Genomic DNA, 17,497 nt, shown 5'->3' with positions numbered 1-17,497 from the left:
TAAATGTAGTATTTCACCTAGACCAAAAATACACAAAATTAAGTAAGAATATAGGATAAAAGTGACAAATTAGCTTAAGTACCTGGTTTTGAAAGTCTGGATAGGGGCGCCTGGGTAGCTCAGTCATTAAGGGTCTGCCTTCGAGCTCAGGTCATTATCCCAGGTCTTGGAATCGAGCTCTACATTGGGCTCCCTGCTTGGTGGGAGGCCGCCTTCTCCTTCTCCCTCTCTCCCTGCTTGCATTCCCTCTCTTGCGCGCTCTCTCTCTCTCTCTCTCTCTCTCTCAATCTCTGCATAAAATAAATAAATAAATAAAATCTTAAAAAAAAAAAACCAGGCAATTCTGGATAGATTTACTTGACTATAAGCTCATTTCATGTTGTTGGCTACTAACAACAAAGACCAGGCTACTCAGGCTATACTAATAGTTTATGGTCTCAAAAAATGCAGAACTCACTGGTGTCTGCCATAGTCTGGTTACATCAAAAATATGCCTTGGGGCGCCTAGGTAGGTCAGTGGGTTAAAGCCTCTGCCTTCGGCTCGGGTCATGATCCCCTGGGGTCCTGGGATCGAGCCCCGCATCGGGCTCTTTGCTTGGCCGGGAGCCTGCTTCCCTTCCTCTCTCTCTGCCTCTCTCTCTGCCTGTCTCTCTGCCTACTTGTGATCTCTGTCTGTCAAATAAATAAATGAAGTTTAAATATATATATATATATGCTTTAAATTCTGATAGATTTCCAACAAATGAACTTATCTTATGAGGTACAAATAGGATGAATCAATGGTGCCCTAACTTGGAGAGAAAAAAAAGGAATTAAATATAAACCTGTCTGATGGCTCTCTAAAGTGACTGGATAGAGGTAGATGTACTAGAACCTGCTTCTCACAGTGCAGTCCAGAAACCAGCAGCACTAGCTTTGAGAGCTTTTGAGAAATACAACACCTCAAGGTACATCATAGACTTCCTGAATTAGAATTTGCATTTTAACACTGCTTTAAAGAGGGAAGCTCCATAATGCATGGAAGAACATTCAAGAGAGGCAAAATTGACTGCTATGGACAAAACTCTCTAAGGATTCTTTCTAATATGAATGGACTGTCTATTAAGTGATGAGGCCCTCTCTTCCGTGGAAAAACCCCAGTAGAAAGTAAATCACCAGGACTGTTACAGAGAATATTGGTTTTACTCTAAGGTCTCTTTTTGCTTATGTGATTCTAAGAGCATATGGGAAGAATTTAATCTAAGTTCTAAAAAAGGACCCTGCATCATGTCTATATCAGCAGTTTGAGTCTTCACTCTTCCATTTACCAATGGAGTGGTTTTTAGCAAATCATTTAACCTATACCATCACTTCCTCACTAGTTAAAAGGGGGCATTGATGAGAATACCTTACGTGCCTGCAGGGATGTTGTGAGGGTTAGATATAAATAAAGTACCTGGCACACTAAATTTTCAATAAACAGTAGTTATTACCCAAGATTAAGACATCAAAGACTCCAAAAGTTTTACTTAACTCTGCCAAAAATATTATTTTGCAAACTACCTTAACTCACGATTATTTTCAACATTAAAATGGAATGTGAAGAAGTCATATGAGAATCAGACTATAGATATCTGTTCAGGCAAACCTGAAATACATTATTATTAATACCAGTGATAATAGAAAAGTGAATATAAAGGTATCGTTGTGGTGACTTTCCAAAATGCTGAGTTATTATCTGTAAGCATCTGCTGCCTTGGCACACCAGGCACATTAAGTAAGACAGGCTAACATATGAAGTGTGGCATAAGCATTTACCAGATATATGTATTTTAAGTCTTTTTTTTCATCATTTGACTGAGGCTGAATTATTCATTATTTATCGTTTTGAGGGAGTTTACCCCTCTCCCTTTATTAAAAAATAGAAAGACTATCCTATTTCATTCAAACGAGAACATTTTATCAGCTGAGTTTCAATTCTACATGGTCAGAAAATTGAAATAAGTTCTAGAAGTCTGAAACATTTTGGCAAAAATGAGTCTGACTGCTTTTTTAACTAAGAGAATTCATCACATACCGCAACTTGGTTAACTTTCACCAGAACACATGGTAGAAAGTGTTTCCATTGTTTTCCTCCAGAGCTTTTTATCTAAAGACCAAATAACACGAGTCCAAAATGAATGTAGGTTCATTCTCATCAGTCACTCCCACTTCTGTTCCCTGCTTCAGACTGACTGCTTCGGTGCACATCCTTTGGGAAAACACGAACTTCTTAGCAGGCACCACTCCCTCCTCAGTCTTCACTTGTCTACTGGTGTGCACGAGGACATTTTGCCTCTTTCTTGAGCCCTGAGTCAGAAATAAAATTCACCCATCCTTCCTTTCTGCCTTTCTTCTCTCCTTCCCTTCATTCTGGTTGATAACTGTGGGCAGCCTCTTTCCTCATAAGGTTTCCAGAACAGTATGTTAAAATTATCAACACATGAATTACAAATACATATTGTAATTTATTATTTTTAAACCTCTCTCAACATGGAAGATTTGCAGTGTATTTGCTTCTTAACATTGGCTTTAAGCCTACAAAAGTCTTTTACCTGAGCTTTGTTTTCATTTAACCTTCCTTATGAGGGGATTCAGCAAAATCTGGTTTATGGATTTGTAAAGATGTTTGCAGAGAGAGAAGTCTGCAGTGGGCCTTTTTAATGAGGCACTTAGGGAACTATATTAACTCTTTTCAAGCCATAAGAATACCATTGAGTGGCCTCCAGCAACAACACTTATCAGCAGTACTTTTGCATATATGAAGCCAAATCCAGCTAGGAGTTCCAAATAATAGCCTGTGGCCTAACTTTATAGAATGTAGTGACTAATGCCCTGGAGACAACCTGGCTTGGTACTGAAAACAGTTACCCCCATAAACAAAGTCTCCTATTGACACAAATATTTTGGTCTGAGCACCCTACCTTCTGGGAGTTCTTTGGTTCTGGAAAGAAGTTAAGGGCATATTTTCAACTGCTTTTTAACATCTTCACATTAAAAGAGAAAAATATATAAGGAATTTAAAATGTTGAAATAAATCATTCTTTTGATCTTTCTTGGGCTGAGTGTCTCAGCAGTTAGAGGAGATACATGATTAAGTTGTGTATTAAAGCACCTCCGAAAAGCCACAGATCAGTAACCCTGTTTCAGATCTGTTTTCTCTAATCGCTTATGTGAAAAAAGATGGAACCCATAGAATACATTAACAGGGTCTGGTTTCAATTGTGTTTCAGCTATAGAAAGTCAACACTTCCTATGAGTATTATCAGATCAAAAAAAAAAAAAGTAACAAAGTATCATAGACAATTAGTTTATTAACTTGGAAACATACAGCCAAAACTGAGTATTTCTGCAGGTCTTGGCAAAAACTAATGAGTATCGATCTTTCTTCTGTGTGCATTGTTTTATGAACAATATGCAGTTTTTAGGGCCAACTTTAAGTCAGCATTAGTCTGGGTTAAGTTTCAGTGTCTATTTTTTTTTTTTTTTTGCCTTTTATTAAAGAGCTAAAGGAGAAGATTTACAGTCTATCTGAATTATGGTATCAAAATCTTGCATATGATTGTGATCGAAGTAACTAAATGTAATAGTTTTCATGGAAGGGTATGACCAGCATTGTTGGATTTTTTTTATAGAAAAGAAAGGTCCTGTTTTTATTGTGATTTTTTTATTGTTTTGATAGAGACATGATACTTTTTTTTAAAGATTTTATTTATTTATTTGAGAGACAGAGATCACAAGTAGGCAGAGAGGCAGACAGAGAGAGAGGAGGAAACAGGTTCCCTGCTGAGCAGAGAGCCCGATGCAGGATGCAGGGCTTGATCCCAGGACCCTGGGATCATGACCTGAGCAGAAGGTGGAGGCTTTAACCCACTGAGCCACCCAGGTGCCCCGATGTGATTTTTTTTTCAACATCAGCCCTGAATTCTGTGTAAGCTTGTACTTTTATTTATTGTAGATATTACAGGCCTTTTGGAATAAAATATAGACCTATGGTAGGCTCTTGTGTGTGCAGTAATGCATGAAACTGTTTTTTTAGGGGATGTGACCATCTCTGCATTTCAGCCATCATTTTTTTTTAAATAGTCCCATAATACATAATCAAAACTGTCTACTAATTTGGAGCTCCATATGAATATGAGGTTTTATACCTCTCTCCTGTGTACCACTCAGTTTGATCTAGTTAATATTTTCTTCCTTATTTGCACTCAGAATAGCTATTCTGCATCGTAATTATATGATTCTCCACCTGTGGTACACAGCACACTCACTCCTGGAACCCTTCAAATGTACATATCTCTAAGCACACCCCAGACATACAGAGTCAGAACCTCCGTGTGGGAACCAAGTCATCCATATCTTTAAAAAGCTCCACAGCTGTTTCTGATATGCAGTCCTGGTTGAAAGCAAATGTCAAAACTATCAATTTATTGGCTTGAGTGTAAGATTTCAAAAATTACTCCTTTTGTAGACCTAAAACTTATGAGATATAGAAAGAAAGAGATTAAAAGAAATAGGACCAAGGGAGAGTTGGAGGACACAGCTTCTCCCTGGCCTTAGGAAGCAGAAGCAAGAATAAAAAGTAGTCTACGTGTTGGTTTATGGCACAGTTTAGCCCCACCATCAACCAGCTGGTTTTAATTTCTTATTTAATAATTAACTTCTTGGGTTAAAATGACAGTGCTTATTTATGTAAAGCCACACTCAACTTGTCATAAGAATACATTAGTTCCTAACATCTGAAAGCCTTTTAAATAATTGTTTCAGTATCCCCTTATTAATTTTCAGGCTAAGACATGATCCTGGACTATTTCTGTTCCCTTTCTCATACAGAGTAGAAAGAAACCTGCTTCTCCTCAGATAGCTCACATGGTGGGAGAGACGCAAGTAAACAGAAAATTGCTATGTCTTTGTGGTATAGCCTTTAACTGTAATAACAATGACAATATTGTTGTTCTCCTGTACCAGCATTGAGCTAAATACAAGTATCTTATTTCTTTCTCACAACACTATTTATGGAAATGACATTTTTAATCCCTGTTTTGCAGACAAGGAAACTGAGGCTAAGAAGTAATATCGGAGGTTCCACAGCAAACATGGGGCAGAGTAAGGCTTCAAATTGGAGCAGAGATAGGGAGTAGAAATTATTTAATCAAAGCTAAGCCTTCGTTCCTCGGCATCGGATTGGTAGTGTGCCTGATAACTCTCCAGTAGGCAGTTTACTAATGTGGGAACCAGTTTCCCTCCTTTGACTTATTTTCCATGTCTATGATGAAACAGTTGGTTCTGCGTGGCTGCACTTAGCTTTTAGAAAGCTTCCTCTACCCTATCTCTCTAACAGCCATTTCGATTCATCGTAGCCACGCATTTTGTTCCCATAATAGAGCAAGTTTAGACAGTTTTTTTGGGAAGGTGCAGGAAATAGAATTTTTATTTCTAAAATCAAATTTTGTTGCTCTCTTTTCAGTTGTGTCTTCCTCTTTTTTCACTCAGGAAAAAGAAACTGCTTAGGAAGGGATGGTAATCTCCACGTAGGGGGAGGTAGAAGCCTGCATGCCACGCTGGGGATAGAGGCTCTCATAGGAATGACATTAGTGTTTGTACGTTTCTGACGCTCACTAGAGATCACTGCCCTTTTCCCTGGGGAAGCTGGACGGTTTTACCCATGCAGAGCTTTCAGCAGCACGGAAATAATGTGGCCTAAAACTTAACACTTCATCATCCCCAGCTTCCTTAGTCACATTTAGGAGACCTGCTGAATCCCATCTAACTGCACACAAGAGGGAATCCTCCAGTGGCTAGAGGGAAAGTTTTAACACGTCTGAGCTGAGAAGAAAATGCAGAGAAAATCCCAGCAGTCCTCTTTTTCTTCCCAGTGGCTGCTGCAACTGAGAATGTACTAATTTTTTTAATTTCAGTGCCCTGTAACTCTCTGTTTTGCTTATTCACTGGAGAAGATAAGCTTCACTCTTCTTTTTGGTATGTAGCACCGCTGTCACGAAAATGTGTAAGATTCTTAGCACATCCTAAATTGCTCTAATATTCGCTGCCACTGTGGAACTTTGGCAAAGTATGACTTGTGCATCTGTGCATCTTAGGAATAGAGAAGCAAGGGAACTCTGGAACACTGACTTCTATGGGCCCCATATCTTTGTTCTGAGCTACAAGTAGATGGACTTCAGGGGAGCATATACCCAGTACAGTCTGGATGAGGGGTTTGAGTTAATTAAAAACTAAGTTAAATTGGGGAATAACTTTATTTTTTTAAGATTTTGTTTATTTGGCAGAGAGAGAGAGAGAGAGAAAGAGAGTACAAGCAGGGGGAGCAGCAGGCAGAGGGAGAAACAGACTCCCAGGTGAGCAGGGAGCCTGGTGTGATACTTGATCCCAGGACCTTGGGATCATGACCTGAACCAAAGGCAGATGCTTACCTGACTGAGCCACCCAGGCATCCCAGGGGGAAAACTTTAAAAGTGTGCTTACATATACTAATGCATTTCATTTTAAGTATACAATTATATCTTCATTTGCCCATTTTTTAAAATGTAGGGCCAAAGCCTGGAATTCTGGGTCAGTGGTTCTTTCTTAGAAATTTCCCATAATTAAATGCATCAAACTCCTGCTTTCTGGTTTCTTTCTTTCTTGTTTTTTAACGGAGCAAGTAAGACACACAGAAGCAATGTAAGTTAAAATCCTCTTATGTTTTATTACTTTTCCAGTCTTTTAGAGTTGTTGAAACAAACCATTTTTTAGTGATTTGCTTTTATTGAGCAGGCCTAATGTTTAAGTTTCATCAAAAACAAAACAGAACAAAACAAATGATTTGTCCCCACTAATATTGAACTTATTTACATAAAACTGTGAGACTTATCATTACAGTAACAGAACTGATGTAAACAGTTCGGGGACCCAACACAGTGGACATTTAATAACTCAGTTGGCAGAGACAGTAATATACAAATGTATTTAATGCATTTAGTTTACTCTGGGCATCAATATATTTTAAAGAAGGAGTGGAGAACACTGACTCATGTGTTAGGTTTGTTAAAGGGGAGAGCGGTTAAGAATTCTTCTGCTGTAGGGGTGCCTGGGTGCTCAGTCAGTTAAGTGTCTGACTCTTGGTTTTGGCTCAGGTCTTGATCCCAGAGTCCTGCTGATCATGGGCTCCATGATGAGCATGGAATTTAGGCTGCTTGATGAGCATGGAATTTGCTTGAGATTCTCTCCATTGCCCTCTGCCCCTCCCCTTCTCTCTAAAATAAAATAAATAATTTTTAAAAGAATACTTCTACTGTAGTTATAATTATATAAAGTTGGTGTACTTTAAATTAAAAAAAAAGAAACACTGTTTCCAAATTCTCTCATCTGTGTTGAGAAAGGGAGAAGTGCTATGGTTATCTTAGTACTACCCTCTTATTTCTTAGAATGGATAAAGTAAAACCTTTTTAAATGAATACCTCAGTTAACAGAATCACTTTCTTTCTGAAATGTCTGAATATCTCCTGGGATGCTGGAGGTGTTCCTTCCAAATATTAATGCATACAGGGACAAACAGGGAGTTTGTTTGCAGGCAGTGGGACTGGTTCTTCAAATATCTTGATTCAGTGTGGAGCCAGGATTTTTTTTTTCCCCCACCCAGAGGTCCAGTGATTATGACTCTGTGGGCACTTTAAAACACCTCCCTGAGACTCAGCCAAATTACTTATAACAAGAACTGTGTTTTAAGGTTACTTCTCCGAATGCCACTATAAAGTGCTGTAGTATTTTCTTCCTCCCTTCCTTCCCTCCCTCCCTTCTTTCCTTTCTTCCTTCACATGTCAGTGAAGCGTAGGGCGAACCCAGCATATGCCAGCGGTCCACTAGTCACAAATACGGCACACCTTCTCTTCTCAAGGAGCTCACGGTTTGGTCGATAAGACAAACATGTAGTTCAAGAATTATATTCAATTTCAGGCATTACCAAGGACTACTTTTGGGGATTCAGAAACTGAACACCCAAGTCTAGAATGCCAGCAGTTTCCTAGGTTCCTAGTTTTCCTACTACTAACATAACCATTAAGAATTGGCTTTTCTTTGGGGACCACTTCTTTCCCCCACAAAGAAACAGTTTTTGAACACTTCAGAACCATGATTGGGATTCCCCTGTGGAGACAAAAGCCGTATTAAGAGGCAGGGGCCAAGCAGCCAGGGAGGTCCACTCACTAGCTCTTACGTGTCAACGTTCTGCCTCAAAACCCAAATTCATGCCAGTAAAGCATTTAAATGACTCTAGTCCTGGGTTTACAGGTTTGCTTATTAATAATTAAAAATGAAAATATTAAAGTTAGAAAAGTCAAGGGTCTAGTAATATATGTTTAAGTTATTATATAAGCATAATTTGACTCCTGAATAATAATAGCAACAAAACAAACAATAATAATATTTGCTAAATAACTTATCTGGTAATATCCTGATAATATTCATTGAGAACATTTAAGTGATGTTCAAAATATTCCATTAACTAGTGTTTTAGAAACATTTTCAAAAGCAAGCTGTGACTGAGAAGTGTTTAATGGTCAAACTTCTTAACCAGATTCATTTAATCTGAAATCATCTTACCTATACAAATTTGATTATCAGCCTTTTACTGTAATAAGAATTCACAGGGCCCAGTAGAGGGGAACATAGCAGAAAAGTATTGAGTCAGTAATTGGAAAAAAGTGCGTAAAATGTGAAAAATGGTCTTTACTGTTAAAGAAGATTGTGTTATTTTTTACAATGTAGTTAATACTGAACCTGATAAGAGGTAACAACCATATCTCTATCTCCTTTTGTAGGGCTTTGGAAATCCCTCTGGTGAATATTGGCTGGGAAACGAGTTTATTTTTGCCATAACCAGTCAGAGACAGTACACACTAAGAATTGAGTTAATGGACTGGGAAGGAAACCGAGCCTATTCACAATACGACAGATTCCACATAGGAAACGAAAAGCAGAACTACAGGTAAGTCCTCCTTCCATACAGGGCTCAACTCCCTTGGACTTCACCACCTACCAGTTACAGTGGAAAAGTGTGAAAGACAGAAATGATACAAATCATGCTTCAAGATGAAAATTAGGTTGTCTAGGCCTATGGTAGCGATACAGAAAACTCCGACTTCTTAAAAGCGTTAATTTCAGTTTTCACAGATGGGTTGTTTTGATGTTGGCTCAGCTTCTAGACGATGAGGAATTGAGTCCAGCACAATATGATTGTTGTTGTAGCTCTTATTGTTGTTAGTGTGATGAGATTGGTGCTGTGAATTTATATGTACAAAATTGTTGACAAAGAACTGACTCAAACTCAGTGGCTTGAAATAAGCTCCCCTTTCTATCAGAAGAATTTCTACTGATACTTTATTTGCCTTTCTTAAATTATTATTTTTTCACATTATTTTGAAAGTGATGAAGGAGAGGTAAAATGTTATGTTTTTATATGGCTTACATAAAAGATAAGGTGGAGCGTAATTTAGAATTTTTTGGCAAATAATGTGAAGGCAAAAATAAATTCAAATAATAGCATGAACATGCATGATACATCATTGTAGATGTGCAAACAAACTATACACTTTGCTATTAACATCTATGATTTTTTTTTCAATGACAAGTTTGTACACTAGGAAAAAACAATTTAAAAATGGCTAAGCAAGTAATGTGGTACGGTAAATTCATCCTCCAAGCCCTTACTGTGTTACTTCTGTGTTCCGGGAACCCTACTAGGCACTGCTAATTTTGCAGTGGGTGATGAGATCTCTAGTCTCCCAGACCTCACAGTCCAGCTTTGTAACTAACTAGGTCACTAAATAACTGGCTAGCATTCTTTTTAGAACACGGAATATATTTCCATTACTTTTGTATCATTATCCATTAATGCAATACTTGGCCCATAGCAGGTCCTTAATAATTGTGTGTGACTGAGTTTCATAATCAGTAAATTAATGTTGCAGTTATTTCTAACTCTAATGATTGTAGCTACTCTACATCAGCCTTGCAAACATGATTGTGTAGATTAAAGGGTCGGTACAGAGCTTCAAGCAAAATGCAGTGACAGCAGCCAAAGCTTCTGCTCCTTCTCCAATCTGTATGGCCATCTTGTAGCTCACCTGTTTTTGATGCTTATATCTTTTTGAGACATACTATTCTTGTAGCTTTTGAATCTACAACTCTTTTCATGAACACATCTCATTTAATGGATTATGCATGGGATTGGATCCTTGGAGACATAAGAATCATTTTCTTAACAAACAGTGGTGATGTCACCACAACAGAGAGATGAGAAATGGATCTAAAGAGTTTTCATCATCTCATGGGAGGGTAATGAGGGTGTACTTAATGGCAACGCAAGAAACCAAAGAAGAGACATTTATAAAATGCAATGGAGTGTAAGAAGAAGTGTTTCCAAGGAGGTCAATATTTGGGTAGTTTTAGAACAAGAGAAACCACTGTAAAACATCAGGGGTACTCTTATGTAAATGTTTTGACCTGAAACTTGAAACTGTATGAAACTTGGCTAATGTCAGACAGCCTGACAATAGGACTAGCAAATAATTAGTCTAGTCTTTTTCTAGGCTTCTGAAGAATTTGCCCTGGTTCTTTTCCAAAATGTCTTTCAGTTCTTAGTAGGTAGATAGATGTGTGTGTCTGTGTGTGTATGTGCACACCTGCACACATGTGTTTGTGAGGCTTAGGTGGTATTAAGACAAAGAGTGCAAGGGCAGGTTTAGGAAGATGGTCAGAGTCCAAAGTAGGCTTCAGGGTGCATGGATGAATATCATTCTGGCATCTGTGTGAGGAAGGAGCACTTACTTCCTCTTAGAACGCCCCCCTACCCACACTGAACATTTCCTGTTCCTTCACTGTATGATTCTGAACTTCAATCATCTGACACAGATGAGTCAGGGTTATAAATCCAGAAGGCACTTAATGCTTTTAATTCCAATCATCTGGGTTGTCAAGAAACGAAAGCTGAGGTCCAGAAATAGGCAACATTTTTCCCAAGGAAGGAGAAGGACTTAAATCAGGAATGTTTGACTCCTACCTAGTTTGGTGTGGTTCTTCCTCTGTAATGCTGCTGTAATAAAGTTGGTGGCTCTGGCGCTCTGTCTTGCCAGGACCCAGCAGAAAATAGGTCTGTAATCATCACCTCTTCATGCAATTAAGTATAAGATTCATGTTGGCATCAAATGGGAAATTAGAACTCATTAAAACATAATGCCTGTTCGGGTGAGAACTTACTGAAAATAAGCACACTGTAAAACAGTCTTATTCAGTCTTTCAAAGAAAATGAAACAGAAGCTTGAAAAGGGAGTATACCCTTGTGACTTCCCTCCCCACCTGTATCATCACTCACTCAAGCCGGGAACACTAAGCATGGCCTGAGTTAGATGTCCAGCTTCCCCACTGATTTTCCCCCACTTATTTCTCTTCCTTCTGAATGAAAAAGGAATGTCTCATTGTGATAATTCATTAAAAGGAGAAGTACTAGCATTTGTATAGTGTCTTATAATTTATGAAGTGGTTTTTAACACATTAGGCATTCAGTCTTCACAATGAATTTTTGAGGTAGTTATCACCAGACACATTTTGAATATAAAGAAACTGTGGTTTTGGTCATCTCACCTGCTCAGATTCAAGTAAATTTCAACTAAAAGCAGAGCTATGGAATTCATGTTAGGTTTTAGGTTTTGTTTTATATTTTTGAATTTTCTGTATTTTTTCCTCTTCCAAATTAAATTCAGATGATTTTTTGAGTTTTTTGTTGTTGTTGTTAAGTATTCTGTCTTAACAGAAATTTTATTTTGGAAACCCTTATTATAGCTGTGGTCATAATATATAAATCTAATTTTAAAAAATCTTTCTCATGCTCTGGACACATATTGATAAAAGCAAGTGTTGTTGAATAGATAGATAAGCTTACAAATGTACATAGGATATGCATATTTTCTTTTTATCCTCTAAGGAAACCCCAAATGATTTTCTCAGATAGAAAATAAAATCTATGGAACCCAGGAGAATACAAATAAGAAAAAAAAATAATGTGGGAGTGTCATGATAAACACATCATGTAAGATAACACGCAATTAATGTGAAATTATTAAATACTTCTTCTAGAGAGGTAGTATTTTTCAGGTCCTCATCATCTAACACCCAAACTATTGTATAGCTTTCCTGACTCCAATCTTGATGCTCTCAAATATATCATCCACACTGTTGTTGGGATGGTTTTTCTAAAAGATAATCTGATTTTGCTCTCCACTCTTACTCATCTATTTCAACAATGTTCAACTATCTATAGGTTGGAGTGCCTTGGTTGCTCAGTCAGTTAAACATCCAGTCTTGATTTTGGCTCAGGTGATGATCTCAGGTTGATGAAATTGAGCCCCATGTGGGTGTGGAGCTTGCTTAAGATTCTCTCTCTCTCCCTCTCCCTCTGGCCCTCCTCCCCAAATCACCCTTTCTTTAAAACAAAACAAAACAAAACAAAACAAATCAAAACACCATAGATTAAAGTCTGTCACTTAAAAGTCTTTATGATCTGACTCTACCTATGTGTTCAGCTATCACTAATAAACTTTTCCACAACCTCACCTAACCAAATACCCCCTCATTATTATGTTCTAGAAACTACTTGCAATTTCTCTAAACCTTTTGTATCTTTATTATATCTATACCCCACACAGAAACTCAACTTTGGATACAACTTCTAAATCTTTAAGACTGTCCTTTACTCCAAGAAGTTTTTCTCAGTACATATTATGGTATGAGTTGTGATGCGTGCTGTGTCTCCCTTCAGAACAACAGCCCTCCTTCTCTCACCTTCTGGAAATATTGCTGTTTTACAGCTTGTAACTGGGGTCCCCTGCCTGAGCACTGCTGTGGCTGAGGAAAGTCACATCACCCAAAGTCATTCTTCCTTCTTGCAGACACATTGTATCCAGTGACTAGTCAAAAATAGGAGTGTATAATGGACCCCTTGCCCCAATTTGGGACAATTCTGAAGGGCCATCCCAGCTCCAGAATTCCACATGAGATTAGCTGAGGTCTTTATTGTAACTGTGTGTGAACCCATCTCTCTCTGTTCGGTACTGCTTTCCTCATTCTGTCGTGGGGTTGATCCTGAGAGCCCTCCCCTATAAATCTCCATATACTGATTTCCCAGAGAAATGCATCACCCTCACTGTCAGGCCAGTTTGGATGTTTTGTGCTCCCCAGAGGTCCACAGCAGTCCGTGGATAATTATCCAGTATCCACATTCTATTATAAGTCATTAGTAAGTATTTATTAAATAACTGTGTGTGTCGCCCTTTTCTTCTACTACTAAGCTTCTCAAGTTTATGAACCATTTTTAATCAAAACTCAATATATATACCTAAGTTAGCCAAAATATTAAGTAACAGTTAATACCTAATATTCAGTGAGCACATGAATGCACCAGATACCTTGTTTTCATATGAGAAAACAGGCATGGTACAAGGCCACAGGTACTAATATGAGTAGAAGTTATTTGAACTTTGATCTCATGACTGCCTATCATTTGACCATCCCTCAATAAAGGGAAATCCAGAATTTACTTCCTAGAATTAAGTATATTCAAAGCACATATTCTAACAGATAAAATTTGTTTCTTCTAATCCTGTCTTTAATAATTTGAATGTCCATGGGCATTATCGTATCTCTCGTTCTCAATTTTCTGTCCTATAAATAATTTGTAAAAGTTCCTTTTAGTTAAAAAATTATTTTCTAGAGTAGAATTACCTTTATGTATATATTCCTTTTTATTTTAAGCCCCTTTGTTTGTTTGATAAGTGATTAAATTTTGATCTCTCTAATAAATATTTTGGTAAGAGGAAGTATCACTCTCTTGGGAACATCAGTTTAGGGCTTACAGTGACCTATTACTTCTATGAAAACTTTTTGGTCCTGATACTCAGAGTTAAAATGTAGATACACAACCACAACCACCACCACAATAAATGCTTAAAAAAACAGATTAATTGTGAGTTTGGGGAGATGCTATGAAATACTGGAAAGCGCTTTGGAATAGGAATCTGAAGATGTGGAAGCTATTAAATAGTAAAATGTGTCTTCAAAATCCATAAAACCAAGTTGGTTGTATCAGTGTTCAGAAAAACAGAACCATGATCAGCATTATGAAAATAAGAGATTTGTTATACAGACTACACCTTACATAACTGTGAGCTGAGTTGGGGAAGTAAAGGTCTGGAAGGTGAAGGTGGAAAATCAAAAAAAGTTCAGTAGCATAAATGATTGAAACCAAACATGGCAGTAGCTTGCAGGGAAATCCAACCAGTTGTAGCTTGCAGGGAAATCCAAGAAACCAAGCATGTCCAGACATCAGAGGAGGACCACAAAGTGGGGGACCTAAGGAAAGATGTTATTTCTGTGTAGCTATGTTATCCTTGAAGCATCTGGTGGGTCTGAAGTCACTGACAGCATGCAAAGGCAAACTGGATGCAGGGAGAAATAGGAGAAGCTGAGAACTGCCAGGCAATTTTGCCATGTCTACTGATAGTCTGAGTTGGGATACTGTTTCACTTCCACCTTCCGGATCTCACACAAAGTCCTCTTTTGAATTACTCTAACTTGGAACCATGCAAGGAAGGAAATTGGGGGGAACACAGTTCCCAGATTAAACAAGTTGACAGTAGCACAATCTAGCTATACCTTGGGTAAATCACCTATTACTTTTATAACTCAATTTCCTCATCTTTAAGAGAAAATAATGCCCTCTCTTCTATCATCCTCACCATTTAGTTACAAGGATCCAATCAGAAAATGTATGTAAATATACTTTGTATTGGACAAATTTAAATACCATGAACCTATGAAAAGTATTTATGTATTTTTAATTCAATTTTCATCACACCCAAGAAATTTTTTACTGGTTTCAATAAAACATTTTAATTATATTTCTATATTGAAATCTAAGCCCCATTGTCCCAGAAGGCTTTTACTGACTAGTATTTTGGTCTGCTTATTAATTTGGCTTCAGGACACAGTCCAGGTTCACTCATTATATCTGTGATCTCTTTAGTCACCTTTTATCTAAAATAGTCTACCACATAACTACCATAAATATTTTTAAACAATCCAGGTCAGTTTTCCTCAAAAATGTCCCTTCTCAAACTATCTTACTATTCTTTCCCGATGAGATTGACATTAAATCTTTTTGACAAGAATGCTGTATAAATGGTATTGTACTTGCCATTTTATCGCATCCAAAGGCACAAAGAATCACGTTGTCCCATTATTGGTTGGGCTAAATTTAATTCACTTAAGGTTTTGTTTTTGTTTTTGCAATGGAACATGTAATTTTATAAAGAAAATTCTTGCAAAATATCATAATGTATAAAACCCATACATCTTATCTATTTTGGTTGAAGTGGTTGTGGGGACCTACTACAATATCTCTTTGGACTTTTCATTGCTAACACCTAAGACATTTTTAGAGCATAGTTTAAAAAATGTTGTATTGTATTATTATAGCTAAAAGAAAGATTGGATAAAATTTAGTTGCACTACTTAAAAGGAGAAAAAAGAAAAAATATATATAAAAAATTTTCAGCCTTATTAGAAAGGCATAGTTTATTGAATGAACATGTTTATTAAATAGGGATTTTTGCATGTTACTTTTTTCTTTTTTTCCCCTTTTGCATGTTAATTTTTTTCTTTTTTTTTTTTAATTTTTTATTTTTTATAAACATATATTTTTATCCCCAGGGGTACAGGTCTGTGAATCGCCAGGTTTACACACTTCACAGCACTCACCAAAGCACATACCCTCCCCAGTGTCCATAATCCCACCCCCTTCTACCAAAACCCCTCCCCCCACCAACCCTCAGTTTGTTTTGTGAGATTAAGAGTCACTTATGGTTTGTCTCCCTCCCAATTCCATCTTGCTTCATTTATTATTCTCCTACCCACTTAAGCCCCCATGTTGCATCACCACTTTCTCATATCAGGGAGATCATATGATAGTTGTCTTTCTCTGCTTGACTTATTTCGCTAAGCATGATACGCTCTAGTTCCATCCATGTTGTCGCAAATGGCAAGATTTCATTGCTTTTGATGGCTGCATAGTATTCCATTGTGTATATATACCACATCTTCTTGATCCATTCATCTGTTGATGGACATCTAGGTTCTTTCCACAGTTTGGCTATTGTGGACATTGCTGCTATAAACATTCGGGTGCACGTGCCCCTTTGGATCACTACGTTTGTATCTTTAGGGTAAATACCCAAAAGTGCAATTGCTGGGTCATAGGGCAGTTCTATTTTCAACATTTTGAGGAACCTCCATGCTGTTTTCCAGAGTGGCTGCACCAGCTTGCATTCCCACCAACAGTGTAGGAGGGTTCCCCTTTCTCTGTATCCTCGCCAGCATCTGTCATTTCCTGATTTGTTTATTTTAGCCATTCTGACTGGTGTGAGGTGATATCTCATTGTGGTTTTGATTTGTATTTCCCTGATGCCGAGTGATATGGAGCACTTTTTCATGTGTCTGTTGGCCATCTGGATGTCTTCTTTGCAGAAATGTCTGTTCATGTCCTCTGCCCATTTCTTGATTGGATTATTTGTTCTTTGGGTGTTGAGTTTGCTAAGTTCTTTATAGATTTTGGACACTAGTCCTTTATTTGATATGTCGTTTGCAAATATCTTCTCCCATTCTGTCAGTTGTCTTTTGATTTTGTTAACTGTTTCCTTTGCTGTGCAAAAGCTTTTGATCTTGATGAAATCCCAATAGTTCATTTTGGCCCTTGCTTCCCTTGCCTTTGGCGTTGTTCCTAGGAAGATGTTGCTGCGCCTGAGGTCGAAGAGGTTGCTGCCTGTGTTCTCCTCAAGGATTTTGATGGATTCCTTTCGCACATTGAGGTCCTTCATCCATTTTGAGTCTATTTTTGTGTGTGGTGTAAGGAAATGGTCCAATTTCATTTTTCTGCATGTGGCTGTCCAATTTTCCCAGCACCATTTATTGAAGAGGCTGTCTTTTTTCCATTGGACATTCTTTCCTGCTTTGTCGAAGATTAGTTGACTGTAGAGTTGAGGGTCTATTTCTGGGCTCTCTATTCTGTTCCATTGATCTATGTGTCTGTTTTTGTGCCAGTACCATGCTGTCTTGATGATGACAGCTTTGTAATAGAGCTTGAAGTCCGGAATTGTGATGCCACCAACATTGGCTTTCTTTTTCAATATCCCTTTGACTATTCGAGGTCTTTTCTGGTTCCATATAAATTTTAGAATTATTTGTTCCATTTCTTTGAAAAAGATGGATGGTACTTTGATAGGAATTGCATTAAATGTGTAGATTGCTTTAGGTAGCATAGACATTTTCACAATATTTATTCTTCCAATCCAGGAGCATGGAACATTTTTCCATTTCTTTGTGTCTTCCTCAATTTCTTTCATGAGTACTTTATAGTTTTCTGAGTATAGATTCT

At 37.7% G+C, this 17,497-nt stretch overlaps 1 protein-coding gene across 2 annotated transcripts in view; it reads left to right on the top strand.

The window, feature by feature from the left end:
- Nucleotides 1–17,497, top strand: part of ANGPT1 (angiopoietin 1) — a 251,353-nt gene that overhangs the window by 197,407 nt on the left and 36,449 nt on the right. For both annotated transcript variants that reach the window (XM_059395044.1, XM_059395045.1), the window contains exon 7: nt 8,835–9,001. In XM_059395044.1, coding sequence (XP_059251027.1) covers nt 8,835–9,001 — 167 coding nt within the window. The remainder of the gene's footprint in view (nt 1–8,834; nt 9,002–17,497) is intronic.

This window comes from Mustela nigripes, chromosome 3 (genome assembly GCF_022355385.1).
Source record: "Mustela nigripes isolate SB6536 chromosome 3, MUSNIG.SB6536, whole genome shotgun sequence".
NCBI classification, from domain to species: domain Eukaryota; kingdom Metazoa; phylum Chordata; class Mammalia; order Carnivora; family Mustelidae; genus Mustela; species Mustela nigripes.
The sequence above is the reverse complement of the archived record's forward strand: the minus strand, read 5'-3'. Positions and strand labels throughout refer to the sequence as shown.